This window comes from Embiotoca jacksoni, unplaced genomic scaffold (assembly GCF_022577435.1).
Source record: "Embiotoca jacksoni isolate LCO1_2020_lvr unplaced genomic scaffold, fEmbJac1.0.p SCAF_56, whole genome shotgun sequence".
Lineage (NCBI taxonomy): Eukaryota > Metazoa > Chordata > Actinopteri > Embiotocidae > Embiotoca > Embiotoca jacksoni.
In genome coordinates, this window is record NW_027185410.1 from 1,187,240 (window position 1) to 1,207,871 (window position 20,632).

A 20,632-nucleotide genomic window follows, 5' to 3' on the forward strand; every position below is an offset into this window, starting at 1 on the left:
GCACTACAGCACATCGGTATCAATAATGCAGAGATTTTAGAGATTTGGAAACACTGCGAAAGATCCAAGCAGACTCATCAACCACAGTAAGACAGTGATAGTCTGGTGCAGTTTGAAGTGTAGATACTCTCATAGATGAGTGACTATGTAGAGAAAGGTCAAACTCGTTTGCGTTAAAAGGAACCTATCAAAGACGGTGCTCTTCAGGTGGAACACTACATTTAGGTGAGAAGGTCATTTGCCAGTTTCTGGTCTGTAGTGGAGATATTATGCAGCAGGTCTTTGTGCAATTTTTTTTTTTTTTTTTACTTTAGCTCACCACTTCTTTTTGTTCTTTTGTCAAAAAGAATAACATTTTTTGAAATGATGATAGATGGATGTATATATGCATGGATTCCTGCATATAAACATCCGCCTCCCTTTATTGAGCTTGAGAGAAAACAGATAACATTTGTTGGGGACTATTTTTAACTTCAGATTTCACATTTGTTGTTGTAGTGAATATTTCCTGCAACACGACGGTGTATGTTGGATTGAGTAAAAATAAACCGTGTGGAGACAACACTGGAGCTCATCAGTAGTAAGATACGGCATTCTCTGGATGTGCAGACAGTACTAGAATGGACTTTTGTTGGTTTTCATGGGATTTGCTGATACTGAAAAAAATGAAAATCTTCTAAATGAATGTCACGTTAACCCAGACATTTGATTGGCAAAGTGAAACAAACACACGGACACAATGATATTAAAAATGGTGGATTTCATTATAAACTGGGAGCCAGGACTCGCAAAACATCAGTAACACTGATCACGGTACGGCAGTAACACGGTGACATGATGTGGGAGAATCCCTCTGATGGATGAATATTTCAGAGGATTTCAGTAACAAGGTCACAGTACAACTCTGCAGAGCTCTGAGACGACCGAGTGAATCAGAGAAAAGCTCGTCAATTATTAACGACTGCTGGCGTCACAAGAAAGACGTGTGTGTGAGTATTTTGTGTGTGTGTGTCGGTGTGTTGAGCTGTAGCTTTGGATGTTTGTGTGTTTCAGTATTCATGTTCCACAGAAGGATTCCCACATAAACAACGACAGCTTGTGGAGTTTCAGTGCTGCAGGGCAGGAAGGATGGAGCCCAGGCAGGGTCCGAAGCCCACTCTGAATCCATCTCCTTCACAGTAACCTAGATGGAGGAAGATGTACAATATTAGTGTAGTTAAAATCTGATTATGGACATCATGGACGTGATCAGAATTATGTTTCATTGTTTTTCCTTCTGTGGGTGAACGTGCTTTTCCTGCCCTGCTGCTCGATAGTCATGACTTCACTTTACTTGCCTGATGATCTTTGTGTCTGGAATTAAGTGGATCAGTTTCTTGTCCTTTGCTTTCAATGTCACCCTAACTCGGTCTTTCTGTCTTTTCAGACCTTCTGATGATCTTATTTTCATAAATATCTAGGTCTGGCTACACTCCACCGGGAATCCCTTCCAGCCGCCGTTGCATCCTAATGAGGTAGAACTCGGTTCAATTTGAATATATTGGAGCAGCTTTAACCGATTGGCATTGACCACCATATGCACCAAAACTCTCCCACTGCTGCAATTACATTAAGAAAAAAAAAAAAGGTTGATGTTTTCCACACATATCGACTGACACTGGTCACTGATTGGTCAACATATTAAATCTAACTTTGAAATAAAAAGATCCTGACAGCTGTGATGGAGCTCGATGTTCAGCTCCGTCCTGAGAACGGATGTTATGAAACAATCATTTCTGTGTAGCTTATTAATAGACGTGTTCCCAGATACAAATGTTCTGCATGAATATATGGGTTTGCTCACAGATCATAAGGAAGTATTTCCAGCCGTTGCATCCTAATGGGCCACACATACTGATCACTGATTGGTCGGCCCTTTAAGATGTCCGTTCAAACGTTATTGCGAACAATGTTTACAGACTATAATCACTATCAGTACACAACCTGGAAATACAACTTTGTAATGTCTTCTGGGCTTGAGGGGGAAAGTCTAAGAAAAAAAACTCTGCTATTATTAGCGTTTGCACAGCCACTCTGAAGGGCGGACCAATCGGCAACAAGTGTACAATAACAAGTGTTTGTCCCGCCCCTCCTTCATTGTGATTGGACGGCTGGTGACAGTGACGAGCACAGAGCGTTAACATTTTTCAACTTGAGACAACTGGAAAATAAACGCTGAATGTTTCAGCGCTCAGCGCAGAATAAACACTCTGCACCTCGTAAAGCTGCTGGCATTCATTAAAACTATTTAAAAATATGCTGTAGCCAGGAAAAAGAACGCATACCGCTTTCAGCACATGCCGATTGGTTGAAATTAACCGAAGGTCTACGGCCAACGACTGCAAACGATTCACTACGGAGGGCGAACAGACCCATATACACGCAGTAACATTGGGACTGGTTCGCACCAGACTACCTCTGAGGGACAAAGGGAATCCCTGATGGTATCATGGAGATTTCTGCGTTCTCTGTGGGTTTGGAGACCAGACATTTGAATTCAAATGGAAATGGAAAATTAAATGGTCAAATGAAAGATGTGTTCAACTTTTCTCGGTTGCTGCTTCAGTATACTGTCATAAACCTCCAAATGATCTCTCCTTATTGAATCATAGTGGAGATCTGACACCAGAAATATGAAAAGATATCACCAGTCTAACCTGTGATGGTGACTTCATCTCCATCCTTCAAGAAGGTTCTAGTTTCTCCTCCTCCGAGATCAACGGTCTTAGATCCTCTCCATGACAGCTCAAGCATGGAACCAAAACTCTGTGGATCCTATGTAGATAAACCAGGTCAGAGAGTCAGATCTGACAGATGGGAAAAGTGATTTACAGATGAAAAAGTGTGTGTGTATGTGAAAGCAAGAATTTGTAAACATCTAAATAGTCATTTATAAAATAAAGAAAAAGAAACGGAAGTAAAAATGTGAGGTCCTCCTTTACTGAAGTGACTCAGGGGAGTTTTAATAGAATTATTCTCATACAAATATATATAATTAACAAAAGCTACTATTTATTTTTCATCAAGAATGGAGTATACTGTGCATGCAGACACTCACAGGTCCACTGATGGTACCTGAAGCCAGCAGGTCTCCGGGTCGGACGTTGCAGCCATTGACCGTGTGATGGGCGAGCTGCTGCTTCATGGTCCAGTACATGTACTTAAGAAAGACGGAGAATAAAAAGGAGAAAGAAAGAAAGCGGGGAGACAGACTTTATACAATTTTTTTCATACCAGTTCATTATTTTCATAAATCAGGAGGCCGGTCAGACCATCCTCTGCAGGCTAGTGATGGCTGAGAGCACCAAGTGAGTCTGCGTCACATGGAGCCTCAAGAGATGTTGTAACTATTGAGCAGGAACTGTTATAATAAGTTGACAAAGAAGGTGTAGTTGTGATACAAGAACCTGCAGAGCTAAAGAAAATAGTGACTGTATCAAAATCAAAGGCAAGAAGGAAATATCAAATTTTTCTTTAAACCCACGTGAGTACTCACTTACAGCCTGAGGGACAGAGGAGCAGAGAGTTTGATATAAAATGCTCTTCCAATGAATCAGTTTAACGATGGAAAATACACACGATTGAAACTAGTGGGAAATAAAATGTCACAGAATTAATGAACCAAAAATCTTATATTAGCGCAATAGCATAATATCTCTTGAGAATTTCAAGAATTGTTAATATTTTAACTGATGTAAAGGTTATTATTAAACAATCAGATTAAATGTAAAAAAAAAATATAAAATAAAAACATTACTTTGTCTTAATCAGCTTGGAGTATTGTGTTTGTTTTTACTTTTTATTTTCCAAAATCTTTCTCTTCCTAATGCCACTAACATTATCTATTGCTATTTAATTATTGCAGGTTTTTTGTGTTGTCTGCACGTACTTAGCATGTTTCCCATTCTCACACTTACACTCACACACACACACACACACACACACACACACACACACACACACACACACACACACACACACACACACACATTACAAAGTTGTATTTCCAGGTCGTGTACTGATAGTGATTATAGTCTGTAAACATTGTTCGCAATAACGTTTGAACGGACATCTTAAAGGGCCGACCAATCAGTGATCAGTATGTGTGGCCCATTAGGATGCAACGGCTGGAAATACTTCCTTATGATCTGTGAGCAAACCCATATATTCATGCAGAACATTTGTATCTGGGAACACGTCTATTAATAAGCTACACAGAAATGATTGTTTCATAACATCCGTTCTCAGGACGGAGCTGAACATCGAGCTCCATCACAGCTGTCAGGATCTTTTTATTTCAAAGTTAGATTTAATATGTTCGGTTCCGATTCGGAGTTTAAAAAATTCCCCCTCGGGGATTAATAAAGTAAATACCTACCTACCTACCTAACCTTGCAATTAATGGACAACCCAGCTGAGCCATATGTGTGTATTGATTTAGTGTCCTGCATGTATTATGTACATTATATTTCCAGTAGTGATCACAATGTTCGTTAACAACTTCTGTACTGTTTAACCTACCCACATAACATAGTGTGCTTGTTATTGGGGCTCTGGCTCAGAACACGAGATTCTTACCTTGAAGTTTGACTTGCAGATGTTTGCCGCCTCGGCCATGCTCCGTCCTTTAAGGGCAAAAAGAAAAATGTACTTACAGTGATGCAGACAATCACTTCATAACCTACTGCAGTACTCCTGACACGCAGCAGTGGGTTATAGTGAAAGCAGAAATAAGGCTGCTGTACAGGACATGTACAGTATTATTCAGCTGTAGACAAACTCATTACATCCAGTATTTTTGTGGTGCTTGTAATATGCTGGAGTGTTTCCATTTTCTGTTACCTCTTCTCCAAGACTTTTCACATTCAGAAATATTGTACTTTTTTATACCGTAAAGTTAAAGCTGTGTGTACTACTCACTCTACAGATTTATATTTTCTAGTAACACTAGGTAACTGTACATGAATTATCAGGAATGAATGCATGACTTAAGCATTACTTCATGCATTAATACCTCCCAAATGATCAGGAAGTAACTTGAGTTCAAAGTCTTTCATTCATGATCTCATGCATGAACAACACATTCATTATAACATTAACTAAGGCAAGTACATCATGCATGATTATTCATGATTCATTAATCATAATCGTGATCAAGTGTTTTCAAAAAAAAAGTTGTGCCACTATCATTGTTACCACGTTAGTTAAGGAGCCACAAACTAATGCGGAGTTATTGATGACTACATTGTTTGGATGTCAACAGCATTCATGAGCAATGTGCTGTGATTGGCCAATTTGTGTTTCTGTTCATTTACCAGCAGGTTTCCATGAATAAGACATATGACATAATAACTCAGACATCATTATAATTGAAAAACATGTGTTCTCACATTCATTGTTCTGGCATGTTCTCTATTTGACGTTGGATAGTAAATTAAACTACCTAACAGTTAATGGCAGTTAGAAATTAGCTGCACCTTGAGCAGCTACAACATGAAAATGTTGCTTACATGTTAATGCATCAGCAATAATAATCCAGTAATCTGTAAAGCTGATGCTAACAGGGGCGGAGTTGTACAGTTGATTTGATGACAGTCACTTTGTGTTCAGTACCTTTTAGTGACACAAACAGATTGATGTTGAAGGTGTAAGAATCTTGGTGTTGCAGGTACGGCAGTGGTTCTGGATCCTGTTGGAAGAGAAGTAAAAACCTCCAGGTCACAGGAGCTCCAATGTTCATGACAGTAGACCAAAATGAGACAAAACATCTTCTCTATTCTTAAATCTTTAACACTCGTTAGACAAGACATTTAAGGATTGCTATTAAAGGTGGCATCAGAAGAAAGCCCATGTTGTCCTCCAGATCTTAAAGCTTTATTCATTTCAGTTCATTAGATTCTCATCTCAGACTTGTTTACTCTTACATGTACTTTTGCAACTTTTTATGTTAAATCTATTTCTTTATGTAGCTTTAAAGCAGCAAAATTTCATCTTTACTCAAATTCCTTTTGGTTTATAAATCAGTACTTTTAATTTTTACAGTGTGACACACTCATCCTGCTGTGTTTTCTTAATTGCTATCCATCTTGGACTCGTATCTGTTAACGCCATATGAAAAGGTAAAGACAAGATGACCACAGAAAACCATACAGAAATGAACAAACCATTCTGATATCACAATTTTACATTTCTTAATTAGTGTAAATATATTATTTGCTGTTAGAAATTCTTTCTCAAGAAGTTCGTTTTTACTATCGGTCTCAATTTGTATTTGTTTAAGAACTGTTTTAATGTTCCTACTAACGTCTTATCACTGAAACATCAGGCTGCTAGAGGTTAAAGGCTAAAGTCACAAAGTACTTCTAGATGTAAACTACACCTACCAAGTAAACTACATGTCAGCATGTTTTGACCCAACTGGCCACGGCTAGTGATAAATCATGTGCTTTTGTTTGGGCAAAAAAATTGGTTCAAAACTTTTTGCAGCAGCAAGACAGAAGAGTCACTGAAGATTATATTGTCTTTAAAACAACCATATGGTTTGTTAAAATATGATTTTAGTCATGAAAAAAAACTAATAACAGGTCTCTTCAGAAGTTCTGTTGGAAACAAATTATACATAGGCATTTAGTTAATACATGGCAAATGAATATATAGGCTACAGTAAATGAATTATTAGGAATTGTTGAGAGCGAGTTCATGTTCACAGGTTTCAAATGTAAAAATCTGGCAACCTATTCTGAAAACACAAACACGAAACGAGGCCTGCAGCAGTTACACGAAGCAGTTCTTCACCATTAACTCGTTACAAAATTCTCCTTTGTGAAATGAGGCCTGTATTGGACTCCGAGACCCAGACTGGACACTTCTCCTTGTAGATGAAACGTGTGACTTTTATATTCACCTGGATGGTGTTAGGTTCTGCAAAAGGTAACAGTGCCTCCATCGGGACGACCCACGGTGAGATGGTGGTCCCAAAGCTCTTCCCCAGGAAAGGTCCCAGAGGAACATACTCCCACGCCTGGATGTCCCTGGCTGAGAAGAAACGCGGTGCATAAGTACGCAGGATACGAGTCTGGTCCTAACCTTCAGATACAAAGGATTACACAATGCTAAAATAGTCGGGCAATTTAGTTTCTTTAAGATCTCTTCCTGTGGACAAAGAAGAGATGAGCACAGTGTTTTTGACAAACTTTGTTGGCACATATGTTTAATATCCAAATTTGCCTCAGGAAGGTTGCACAACCTCTGAAAGGTCATTATTGTAAACACACATCTTCATCAAAAAGTGTCCTTTGCTTTGCAACATACAGAACAGCACTTCATGATTCCCAGCTGAACAGAAGAAAAAGTTATCTTGAATAACATTGCGAAAGTGTTTTAGTGAATTTGATTTTTTTTTGGAAAGGTTTATATGTGTCACCATTTTTTTTTACTGTTCATGTTATTTTATAGCCAAATTTAATTTAAATGAAAGTTAAATAATTCTAGTTTGCGGACAATAAATACACTCACACGTACATCAAACCTCCTGGATTAATAAGCGCTTGGCTCAAATTGCATTGGCAGGATCACAAGGTGCCTAATTCTACTTTAATTAAAAATGGTTTCTGTAATGACAACAACAAAAGATTGACGACTTTATGTCATACCAACAATCAGATATAGAGAAAATCCACGACAATAGTCACCAAAAAAAGACCAAGCAGAGGACGTGATGAGGATGATGATACGAGTCGCTGCTCTGTGACTGGTAAACATCTGAAGAACATTTTCGGTTCAAAGTCAACATGTTCGGGGTGAAATCATGTGACACAGTTACTGCTGCTCCTCTCTCTCATAAGCTCACTGTTGCATCTGCAGAAAAATAATCTCTGACAGATCATTTCTCAGAACAAAGAAGAGCCCGTCGGTCAGAGTCACTTCTGCTCAATGAGCCCTGCAGGCACCATCTGTGTTACCGCAAACCGGTTGGCATCGGAGAGATACTCCTCCAAACAAACACGCAAACGTAACAGTTTATTTTATATTTTTAAATGATAACAATGTGTGTTTTGTTTGCTCATATTTATAACCAACATCATAACGGTTTGACCTGCAAAAATCAAATCACATTTCTACTTAAAACAGAATGTAATGTTCCAACTTGGTGCCAAAAATCACATCTATAAGACTTCCTCCTCTTTCAGTGGAAACTATTTTAGTCTTAAATGACAGAAAACACAAACAATGGTGGAAAAAGTACAAATACCCTTCGATAAATACATTCTTAAATCAAATTAATGGTGTATTTACGTAGACGAACTCAAGTCATTTCAGTAAACAGGTCTCACGATTAAAGTATGAGCCTAATTTGTTCCAAGATTTTCTCCAATAAAAGCCTAAATTCTGTTGATGGCTTTTTCAAGTCTTAAGTCAAGTTCTCGTTTCTGTGACTTCAGTCTGATTGGACTGCAGAGATGTGCAACAACTGCATACTACATGCCAACTCTGAGCAGGTTTTGTGTGTTTACACTGAAAAAACATGAAGTCAGTGACGCTGTAACCTTCGTGAGAAAGTACTCCAAGTTTCGTCGCTCAAAATCAGCACCTGAGTTACACATGCTTCTGTGAGCAGCGGTCCAGGTGTGGCTGCGATTTCTCTGCTGACATGACCAGTGGACACGCATACAATATTTTGAAAAATAATTGAAATGCTTCAGGAAGTGTACGGCAATGACGCATTGAGCCTGGAGAGGTGTTTTGAATGATTTCTGTGTTTCCAATCGGTGGAACTTCACCGTCCAAAACCACAAAAGGTGCATCAGGTCAGGAGCCACCAGCTCGGTTGTCTTTTTGCACCGTGACATCGTCCACCGGCGTCAGACTGTCGACGCCGAGTTCTACTGTGACGTTCTGAGGCGAAAACATTCACTCCAAACCACCTGAACTGTGGCGTCATGGCAACAGGGTTCTCCTCCATGACAACGCACCATCTCACAGCAATTTGAAAACGCACAAGTTTCTCGCCAACAACAACACAATCATTGTTCCCCTCCACCCCGACTCGCCAGATTGGTCTTTCATTACTTCTTTCTGTTCCCCAATAATTTGTCACAAGCTGTGATGAGCGCCTTCTGCTCAAGTTTCAAGTGTGTAAAACATCAGACGCACCCGGACCACTGCTGACAAAAGCATGTGTAACTCAGGTGTTGATTTTGATCAGGCGATAAAACTCAAAATACTCACTGAAGAAGCATCTGTGCTCCGTGCACGTCACCGTGCTGTACAACAGGAAGAGTCTCTGAACCTTCTGATCGACCCTCTTACATACTTATAAAGAAGTGGATTTGCCACTGATGTACTTCACAAAGGGGGTGTGGGAACAGCTGTAAAAACGTAAAACCCTGACGATGTCACTTTCTAGAAGGAAGCACCAAGCTCAGCCGCACCAAGTGGGAAATAAACATAATAACTTATCCACGAGGGTCCGAGCCTTCAGGTGGATGCAGTGGTGGAGGTGGGGCTTCCGAAATGCTCTATAAACTGCAGTAGTATTAACAGCATACTTGAAATGCACAGTAATAGCAGTATCTCCCTGCACCCTGTGCTCCCATAGGGTTCTCCACTTGGAAGCTAATGAGGCAACAGTCCCATAATCTTCCACTGCTTTAATGTCTGCTCTCAGTATCTTCTTCTATCATCATGGAGAGACACAGCTCATTGGCTGAGAGCCTTGAAGAAATTACTTTTCAATTAAACTATTGTGCACCACTGACGGGAAAGAACAAAGAAGAGCATTTAAATTAGCATGCAGCTGTACGGTAGGTTTTTTTTTTTACGGCAAATATTCACAGAGAGCCTTCGGTGAACTCTGCTCAGACGGATCTCCGGAGGCCATCAGCAGTCAAGTACAAAATGAAAGCAATGTCAGTTCGCTTTCAAGCTGCACATTCAGCAGAAACGTCACAGACTGAAAAATGTCTAACACTGTGCTATAGTGAGAAGAAGAAGGAAAAAAAATGAAATTGGGCCGGCTGTGCAGAATTCAGCATGCAGCAGTGTGACGGCATCTCATTGAGACATTACTTTGGAGAATGTGTTGCATAATTTGCCAGAGATAATTTCAAATGCATAACATACAGGCTGAATAATATCCTTATTTACTATATTTTGAGGGTGATTTTAGGTTAAATTCAAAGGTTTTGATTCTATTTTCCTTTTTTTTTGTTGCTGATGCAGCATTAGTTAGTGATTTCCTTGTAATTAACATTACAGTGTCAGCTCACTGCCTTTATGACTTTCTCTATTTGTAGTAGGCACTTCAATAATTTAATTGTCCCTCTCCTATATAAATGTTTACATTCTCTTCACATATGTCAGTGAGACTGTGAACAGACAGTCATAAATTGTAAGAGCACTGTGAGGGGACAGTGAATTTGTCTTCATTCCTCTTGAGTCGTCCGTTTTGAAGGCTTTGTTATTGTCACTGACCGAATCAGCAGCTTTCAGCGGTGGAGCGCCGCTCACTGGTGGCTGAGAGGGCTGCTGTGATACACAGCACATTACTGCCTCATTAAAAGACCATCGAAGGACTGCAAAAGCCAGACATCATCATAATATACTAACTCTGTCTTGGAGAGTTGGGACCAGTCGAGTACTCATTTTCATACTGTAATGAACATAATGGGGCAGCGAGAAACATTGTGGCCCTCCGATTGAACCTGAAGCCATCAGAAGGATCTCATCACAGTGATTCATTCACTCACTGCCTCTAAACACTGACAATATGCTTCGTGACATTAATACTGAAATGCATTTTGAACATGACTACTGTGACTGCTTGGCTTTGGAGAAATGTGAATGAACCACATAGTGACTACCACATTTTGTACTGAACCAGTGAGGGTGTCACGTTTATCATCATCATCATCATCATCTGTCCCTTGTGCTCAGCTCACCTGAAGGAACAGGTGTGAACACACTCAGGAAGCACCGAGGAGGCTCTCAGAGTCCATCAGACCTCATTCGGAGGTCGTCTGGGACACTTTTCATTACATTCTCTCAGCAGTGGGAACGCAAACACGTCGTGGGCCAACAACAATAGAAATACTGAATGCAGCTCTCTGTGTCACCAGGTTTTGTACATTTTCTTCCTCTCTGTTACCAGACAAAGGATCCTGCGTGATTCTGCCAGCCCCTCAAACAGTTAATTTACCCACCGCAGCGCAAGGCCCGACCTAATGAAGCTCCAGTAAGCAAAGATGTTTCATTTTGTTAAATGATTCAACTCCTCTAATTCAAAAGCACAAAGCGATTTCACATTTCCACCTCTATTGTATTGCTCGTGAAGTTCGCGTTGTTTATGTTATTTCAACAAAAAAAAAAGTACAGTTCTCGTTCACAAAAAGAAACAAAATCATATTTACACTGTTTGCACTGTGTAGACCTGCGTAGAGCAGCCCAGAGCTGTAAACTCAATCCCTAATGAGAAGGCCACTGTTGTATTGTTCCTCACACTTCCCTCTGTAGCGGGTCATAAAGAAGTAATATCTGCTGCTGTGCTTTATACACACAGAGCTAATGTGGTCTCTGCCGAAGGACCAATAAAAGAAAAAACAAAAGTAGTAGTTGTGTTAAAATACCTCTCGCTGCACTGTGTAAATAGGCTCCTAAATCACAGGCAGTCCGGCTGTAGCAGCACAGAAGATTACAGAGTTCGGGCATATTAAAGCGAGGCTGGTCTGACAGGTGACTGTGAGGAAAGGGTATAGATGAAGTATAAATCCTCACGTTCACACATTTTCAATTCATATATTTTTTTTTGAAATGCTGATTATAATCTACTTGCTTTTCTCTCAGTCATACTGCTTCCTGTTTGGCAGAGGGGGGAAGGTATTAAAGGGAATGACAGAGAGTAACAGCACGTCCTCTCCAGAGGTTTCCAGCTGAATCAATAATACATATTCACGCTTATGTTCGGATGAGGAGCGACTGTCATTTAATCTAAAGCCTATTGCAGCCGACTGAATCTGAAGTGACTGGAGTAACATCTATAATGCAGAGCTAAATTAAGGAACAAGTGTGCTTCTAAGTGAAATGCCACTGTTAATTAGTGCCGTTGATTTGGCAGCAAGCCGTCAGTATCAGTTCAGACAGCACAACAAACTTTACTGGCATCGGCTCTGAAATACACATTTAGTAAAGTGTTAAACTATCTACATCCATATTTAAGCACTTTCAATTTTCACTCTTTTGCTGAAAGTTGTTGTTGAGGCTAAAACCTCCTTTAATTTAACAACTGTCTTTTCCAATCACTGTTAATGTTTAGAAAACTCATAAATTCTGGAGCTTTAATTTTGTCGTATGTTAAAGACCTGTTTTTCTGGGAATTTCTGTCATTTCATATTTTCTAGGAATTATTTCAACGATTGAGAAATATATCACATAAGAATGTGTGGTGGGGCTCTGAAACCATCTCCAAGCATGGACAGCCAGGACGATGTTGGTGTGGTTTGGTGTTCAGACACTCTTACCGCTCCAGTCGTTCATGAGCACCATGCCGAAGATATGTTCATGGGCTTTGTTGATGGGAATGTGCTCCCCAAGCTGGTTCCCTCCTCCAACAAAGAAGGCCTAATCATACGACAGAAGCAGAGTTCAATATGACAGCAGTGACATAATGATGTACGCTCTTTTATAGTAATGAATATCACAGACTGAGGACAACTCAGGCAACCTGGATGTTGAAATGCAGTTACTTCATAATCTATTCAAACATTACAAACACACGGGTTGCTCGATTAAGTAAACACTGTAATCACCATTTCCAGCTCAATGTCCAACTGTTTAGACGGGCCGAACACTGGAGGTTGCACTGGGAGAAAGAAAAACGCAAACACAGGTTAAAGTCTGCGGAACAAAATCTGCTCAGTTACATCACTGCGATTCACATCTGCGGACAATAAACTAGTTAACACGAGAATGACATATTATAATATTAAGAGCATGATGGGATAAACTGTCTGGAGTTTCCTACTGGACTGCTGGAATACTACCTGACTCCTGGTTGGCTTTGTGGTAATATGAGAAGACACAAATGGATGTAGGAACATACACTACATACACAGACAGAAAATATAACTATGACAGAAAGTAAGTCAGTGACTCTGCTTTTAGCTCTGGTTTGGTCTTCCCCAACTCAAAATACTGGACATTATTTCCACCTGCATGTCTCTAACTGTGTCTGTTTGCTTTTCAGTGGTGAGCAGACGGTGTGATGTGTGTTAATCAGAAGCTTTTCACTAAAACAGCTGCCTGCTCCGCTCAGGATTTAGCTATCATGAAACATTTACTTCTACGTGGCGAGTACATTTTCAGATTGAGTAACAACATGTCAGTGATGTGAATATTATGACTCAGCGGTGGTGAACATAAGGTTCTTACTCTGGTCAGGCCTCATCTGGCCGGAGGGGCGGCGGATGGGGGTCCCAGAAACAACCACGGATGATGCTCGCCCGTGATATCCCACAGGAAGCCTCAACCTGCATCACACAATACCCAAGTTAACACAACACAGACGCACTGCAAAAATATAGTTCAGTTTGTGCACCAGCTGATGAGCCCGTCAGTCTGTCAGTCTGCAAATTGTGCACACTGATTCGAAAAATGATTTTACTGAACTGTGGCGATATATTATTACAGAAGTATTTATGTTATGGTATACCTACATGTACTGTATATAAACACTGTAGAGGGTCAGTGACAATGTGCACAGATATGCTGCATAAGTGCAAGTCAATAATAAGAATGGATACAAAAACAGTCACGTGAAAAAGTAAGTACATCTCATGTAAACTGTCGTTTTATTACATATTTGGAGAAGCAAACATTTGATCCTCTTTGAAAAAGTGCCGCTGGATGAAGGTGAGAAACTTGAACAAAAAGGATGTTTTTCAATCATAAAAGAAGAAGAAGGTCAATAGGAGAGCTGAGAACAGGAGCTGGAAGTGACATTTTGGTTGAAATGGAGACACGTCAATCAAATGAAAGCTGTTAATGAGCTCTTTCAACCGTCGAAAGGACAAAAAGGAATTCTTAATCTGTTTTCAGTAATTGATTGAAAACTAAAAGGACTTAACACTGAACACACTGAACCAGGTGACCGCAGAAGTTAAGCGTTCTTACGCTGATTTAGCATTGAGAAATGTATTGTAAGAAGCCTGGGGATCGAGCATGAGTCAAAAATATCTGACAGTAAGACAGGTAGGTCAACCAACAACAACAGCAACAGAAAAAAAGACAGGTTAACCGCTGAAGATGTGTTATTAAACATATCTTACAACGTAAATTGTAAATGGCACTTATATGGTGCCTTTTCACCTTAGTGGTCTTTACAATTGGCCTCCAATTCACATACAAACACAATCACACACACCAATGCGACTGCGGCGTGCAGACAGGAGAAAACAGGGATTGAAACGCCAACCTGACAATAAGTGGACGACCCACTCAAGCTGAAACTCAACCGTGTGAACCACAGTTCAGGTCCACGGCTGAATGTTTCCTCTCAGACCGCTCAGAGCCTCACGGTCCAGCTGTGTGTTGACTGTCTGACCCTGGTGGAAGAATTATCGGTTCACAACCCCGTGAATGTCAAAGAAAACCCTAAAACACCTCACCGGTCTTATTTCTCCATTGTCGCAGGCTTTTTGAAGCATTTCAAGCATCTCTGCTGCTGATTTCCCCGAATTTGACACAAACCTTGATGTGTGCTGCCTGCTGAAGGTCAAAGTCCAAGGTCAAAGTGCACACGTCCTACTGTTCACAAAAACATGTGTAATACAAGTGTTGATGTTGATCCAGCAATATACTAACTCTCAAACTGTTATTGCTTCCTCCTACTCATTGCATAATACAGTGTTGTTCTCCTTTCCACAACAGGAACCGTCTGTGGATGTTTTAATTGCCCTCTAACACACGAATGGCCTCATCAAGCTTCACCCGTCAGCCAGTCGCTCGGCCACTATCTCTTTTCCCCAAGTCATGCTCTTTATGAAATAATCTCTTTGGGCAGTGTTGGAACGTCCTCAACATTCGGTAGCTTACTTCGTATTCCCAAAGATCAGTAGCCTACTTTCATGTTATTCATTTTCAATCGCCCATCTGGCCAAATGGTTAAGTGTCTGCCATTAATATTTTAGCCAAAATAATCTTTCTTATCAGAAGTTAATATGATCAACCCGTTAGCAAACAGTTGCTTCATTACACATCCAGCAGTTATTCTGCAACACTGCAGTCGTGTTTCTGGACACAAGTTGAATGCAAGTTCGATATTTACTCTCTTTTAAGTCTGCTCTAAATTCCAACCAGCTCCTGAGGTCCTTCGCGGTTAAAACTGCTGTCTGTCTGTTATTTGATGAGGAGCAGGTGTACGCTGGTTTTGAGCGGTTTCACGGCGAGCAGCGACCTGCTGTGGCCAAAACCAAGAGCTGCAGACACCGTGGTCATTTAATGTCAGTTCATCACTACAAGCTTTCTTTATTTTTTTACTTTTTTTTTTTTTTATTGTACTCTATTAATCCCCGAGGGGAAATTCTTTCGCTATTTACATCAGTACATTGTTTTGTTTTTTACAGTAACTTTATACGTTATTATAAAATGATTGGTTATATGGGTCCTCAACTGTCAACAACATGAAGCTATATTTACTCTTTTATTACTTTGGTGGCAGTTTCTGTAGTTTCAAAGAATACACTGAGGCAGGAATCAATAATAACCTGCTGATATTAAATGTTGTGTACGACAGAGTATAAATGGGATGATTTCAGGCACAGTGACTGTCCTTCTCTGGATTGTGGGTTTTTATCAGATAGTTTATAAGTTTCACACCAGTTATAACTGACCATAAATAGATCCATTCTTTAAAATCAATGCATGCACATAGATTTGTGCTGGTTTTCCGTTGGACCATTTCCAATTAGGTCTTAAATCGAGGTCCGATGAATAAAATGTTAAAAAAAAAAAAAAAAACTAAAACACTGCTCGATAGATATATAGATGAACAGAATGGTCTCCTTATCTGTGTAAAACATGCGGTCCATCGTCCAAGAACTATTACTAGAAACTCTCCTGATCCTTGACGTTTGACATGAGACACTCTGACAGCCGGCAGAGCAGCCTGTCAATCATCTGCTTCACCAAGGAGCAGCGTGTCAGACTCAGAGGGAGAAAGAGATGCCCCGGCCACCTCAGTATTCTCCCCACGAGAGCCCGAGAATGAATGAAGGCTGCCCGCCCTGTGAGGCGGTCTGTCGGATGCTCCCACAGCTCTGCTGCAGTGTTTAATCGCACTCGGATGCTCTGAAGCTCAAATCAATTAGAGGGACGTTGCAGGGCTCCTTTAACATACACTGTCTTTCCATATCCGCCCCAACAGTGCAAACGTGTGAAGCATTTTTTTTTATTCTATCAAGAGCTGTCGGTGTTTGCTGCTGGTCTTATTCATAGTTTACCAGTTTGGCATCAGTGCGTTCTCCTTTCCCCGGAACATGATGCCAACGTTGGTGGCGTGATCTCTGGAGGAGTAGAAGTCGGTGTAATCGCCTGAGGAACAGAGAGGAGATCAGATGTGGAGGAGGCAGAAACATTCACCTCGACTGTCTGTACCTGTCCTTTATTAATGAAACCTGACTGAATGAGCCAAATCACCAGGAACATAAAGGTAATACTTTGTTAAACACTGCCCCCTGGTGCTGATGTACATTAACTAATTGACTATGTAAATTATATTTCCTGCATATACATGACATCTTAGAAAATTAAAGCAAATTAATAAGAAACTGTCTTTTGGCCTTTCACAAAAAAATTAGAAACATTGCATAAATATTCATTATTAGTGACTTAAATTACGTTAACTACAATTAAAAACCTGACAATGACAGAAAACTAACACCACAAAGACAAAAGTATGTGGACACCCCCGTCTACATACTTCTGTTCATTCAGTCTGGGATTGTTATTCCTGGTTCCAGTGAAATCTTAATGCTTCAGTGTCCTTCCAAATTACTGTAAATAGTTTCTGTTTGGCCATTTGCTCTTTCAACAAGACAATAATTTATGCTTTTGAGAACTTTTTTTTCTGCAAGTGCATAATAACAGCCCCATTGATGGATGCATTGTTCAGGAAGTGTGATAAGACATCAGTTTTAAAAGGTGAGGCCAAAGGGGAGGTCACATCAACCCTGTGGTCTGCCGGGGGAATATCATTTGATTAAACAAACAGCTCTGATAACAGGAGTTTCACCCCTCAGAGCGAAGGGGAGGCTCACCGATGTCGGCAGGAAGGTGCATGGTGGCTGCACTCTGATGGACAAATGCTCTGCAGAGACGAAGACAAAAAGACAAACTTGATTGAAATATGGATGAAGAAAAAAGGACTGAGAGTTAGACAGTGAATAGATGAAGCCTTTAGGAGATTAAAAACTGTAAAGCTGTGTTTCCTGTGTAAAAAAAATATTTTCCAAAATATTTCATGGTCATATCCAATGACTTTATCTCCAAGATATTTATTTTGTATGGCTCAGAGGGCATTATAAAACTTTTTTTTACTTAACTTAAAAAAAATTATACTTTGGACCAACTTAAAAATTAACTCTTTTTTTTTTTTTTTACAGCTAAATGTATCAGTTTTTCTCAAATTATATTTATGAATTGGTAAAACTTAAAATGTTTCTTTTACCCAAGACAAACATTTTTGTTTAATCTAAAGTAAAAAGATGATTTAATATAAAGATCATACACCATATTTCACAACTACATTTTTCACTTTTGAAAAAACTAATATTTACAACTGCATCCAAGTAAAGTTTTTGCTTTCGAATAAACTAATTAAAATACTAAAATTTTGTTACAAACAAATGTATTCATTTTTCCTCAAGTTAAATATTTGAACAACAGGCACTTGCATAGATTGGTAAAATCACTTTGCTTATCACAATAATTATGAGACATGGAAGAAATGTTGTTTTGCACAACTCTGTGTCCACTCTTTCTTTGTTTTAAACGGGGCTTCGAATAAACACACATGTATAATACTTGATTGTACTATTGTTTGTAGCCTCTCCATTAGAAAAAAAAACTTGACACACTTATTATTAGTTTATAGTAATTTATCAATTGAATATTTAAATCAGATAGACCGAGGTATTGATTTGTCTTTAATTATTTCAGTCAGATCATCTGCAGCCTTCACTGTCCAAATAGTTTGTTGATGATGAGACAGAAAGACTTAAATCTGAAATGTTTTTTTATTTAGTTAGATTCATATCCTGTTGACTCCCATAGAAGTAAGATAAAGCTAAACGAAGCTAAGATAAGTTATGATAAAAATGTATGAATCCTGAACGGTATGTCGTTCAGGAAACGTGTGATTAGTCAAATCGTAGATATAACCACACAAAGCAGTACTCTGATGAAGATGTGGTCTCAGTTGCTTCTGCATCTCCAGACTTTACACAGACTGACCTGCTCCGAAGGCTGACATCATCTCTCAGTGTGCTCTCATTGGCTGACAGCAACATTTTCAAGGTCCTCCTGGCCTCCCTCCAGGCCTCATAACCCAGAGCCATGAAAGCATTGAGTGTGGGCTTGGAAGGGGACACAGATATCAATTAAAATACAATACATCAGGTAGTCTTCCTTACAATCGGTGGCATATTTCTACAATGCAAAACTAATGAATAATGGTGGCCTGGACCACAAACCATGTCTTTACAATGTGCAAATTATCCTGTGCAAAGGTAGCTTTTGTAAAAATATCAGAACCTATAGAGCACTTTAAACTTCATTGATCTGTGAACATACAAGTTACTGGATAAAAAGATGGCAGCCCATTCATTCTAATGAAAGCTAAAAACAAAAGTCAGCACACATGCTGAAAATATCTGAGTTGTCCTGTAATTCAGAAAAATCATGCTCATTTTTTGAATTTATTTTTTTGCCACCGTCGGGGCTGCTTTGCCAAGATTTGAATCAATAATGTTCTCAAACATTACAGTCAGATCATCTGCCAGGTGATAGACAGGTGTGTCCCTGTCACACCTCATCACTAAAACCCAGGAGACCCTCTGGAAATAAGTCATAAATGTACTTAAAATGACAGGGACACAAAGGTTGAATTCACTGGACCTACATTTAAAGAGTACTATTATTAACCTATGGTACTACTAGTGTGATAAAAGAACATACCTGTAGTACTAGTTTCCTATTATGACATTGCACAGGAAGTGTGATCAATATCAGACTAAACAGATAACCTGGGTCACAGTGCCTCTTTGATCTTACCTGGTCAAACACATCCTGATGTTTGGAAATCACAGGTCCTCGAAACAAAGACTTTATCACACTGAGGTCCAATATCTGGTCTCCAATAGCAACACCAATGCGATGTTTGGACTGTGGGAAACACATACACGTAAAATACACATTACTTCCACTATTTTGAATTCATAAAAAGTTAATCAGACCTTAAGTCAATTTTCCTTCCAGAAGAATATGTATCATTTTTGCAAGAGTATTTTTAAATTCATATTTTTGAAATATATTTTGAATTTGCAGTTATTGCATTTTTTTTTTTTTTAGCTCTCCTGTCGCTCTCCTAATTTTTATTTTGTTGCATTCTGTTAATGCTGTTTGTTTGGGTGTAGCATGTGTCCTGGCTTTAGTCTTTCTGATGAGAATGGAAAAGGCCAGGACGAGTGCACTCACAGCTGACATACACACCTGTCGTCAGCAAACCAAAGTTACAAAATGATTTAAAGGTTTTATTTTGAAAACCAGAACTTCCTGAATGGTTCTGGTTTTGCAAGACTTGTGCATCTGTCAATGAACCGTTCTGTGATATCATGGGAGGCTGTAGCTCAGTCGGCACACCAATCGGAAGGTTGGTGGTTCGATCCCCAGCTCCTCCTGTTCACACGCCCAAGTGTCCTTGAGCAAGACACTGAACCCTAAAATTGCTCCCGATGGTGTACCATCGGTGTGTTGTAAGACTCTTTGGATAAAAGGGTCAGCTAAATAAAATGTAATGTAAATACCCATTTGAAAACAATAGTACAAAGTAAACGGCACTTACATTATCAGGTGTGGAGAATATTCCATAAGGAAGGTTGTGGAAGGAGAAATCCGAAGTTGCATCGACTCTGATGAAGGACATCGTTTCTTTTGCAATGGTAGGATGTTGCACTGAACCTTACAGAGTAACTGAATGACTGAGCAGTAAGCTCTTCCAGATGTTTAACTTTGGACGGCCCGCCCCCCGCTGCACAGCCAATCAAATGCTGCCTACAGCATCCACCCCAGTCCAGACCTCTGGAAGTTAACGCAAACCAGCCTGTAAATGACTAAGCAAAACTGTAGTGGAGCCGCTGATGGGCCTCATCTGTTGTCAGGAAAAGTTGAGGAGAAAAGGACAGTTTCTAAAAAATTTAATGCAAAGGCCGTCTTAGTAGTTCAAAACATTTCAATGTGTCAGGAAGATGAAGGCTCGAAACCGTTTGAGAGAGATAAAGAAATTTAAGAGCAGAGGATGAGTACAATGTTTTACAAAAGGTGG

General features: G+C 39.7%; 1 protein-coding gene across 1 annotated transcript; it reads right to left on the bottom strand.

Moving 5' to 3' along the window:
* Positions 1 to 745: 745 nt before the first annotated feature.
* fah (fumarylacetoacetate hydrolase (fumarylacetoacetase)) lies at positions 746 to 20,267 on the bottom strand. The gene is made up of 14 exons (XM_069172929.1): positions 20,153 to 20,267; positions 19,363 to 19,473; positions 18,544 to 18,665; positions 17,349 to 17,398; positions 16,533 to 16,623; positions 13,465 to 13,562; positions 12,843 to 12,895; positions 12,555 to 12,654; positions 6,944 to 7,074; positions 5,653 to 5,728; positions 4,618 to 4,664; positions 3,098 to 3,199; positions 2,697 to 2,814; positions 746 to 1,183 (listed from the first exon to the last, which is right to left on the bottom strand). Exons 1-14 carry the CDS (start codon positions 20,231 to 20,233, stop codon positions 1,107 to 1,109), a joined length of 1,257 nt encoding a protein of 418 aa, XP_069029030.1. The 5' UTR covers positions 20,234 to 20,267; the 3' UTR covers positions 746 to 1,106.
* Positions 20,268 to 20,632: the final 365 nt, after the last annotated feature.

Coding starts and splice junctions, on each gene's coding strand:
- fah (XM_069172929.1), bottom strand. CDS start 20,233: ATGTCCTTCATCAGAGTCGATGCAACTTCGGATTTCTCCTTCCACAAC. Junction 3,200..4,617: donor TCTGCAAGTCAAACTTCAAG/GTAAGAATCTCG, acceptor GTCTTTCTTAAG/TACATGTACTGGACCATGAA. Junction 1,184..2,696: donor AGATGAAGTCACCATCACAG/GTTAGACTGGTG, acceptor TCCTCCATCTAG/GTTACTGTGAAGGAGATGGA.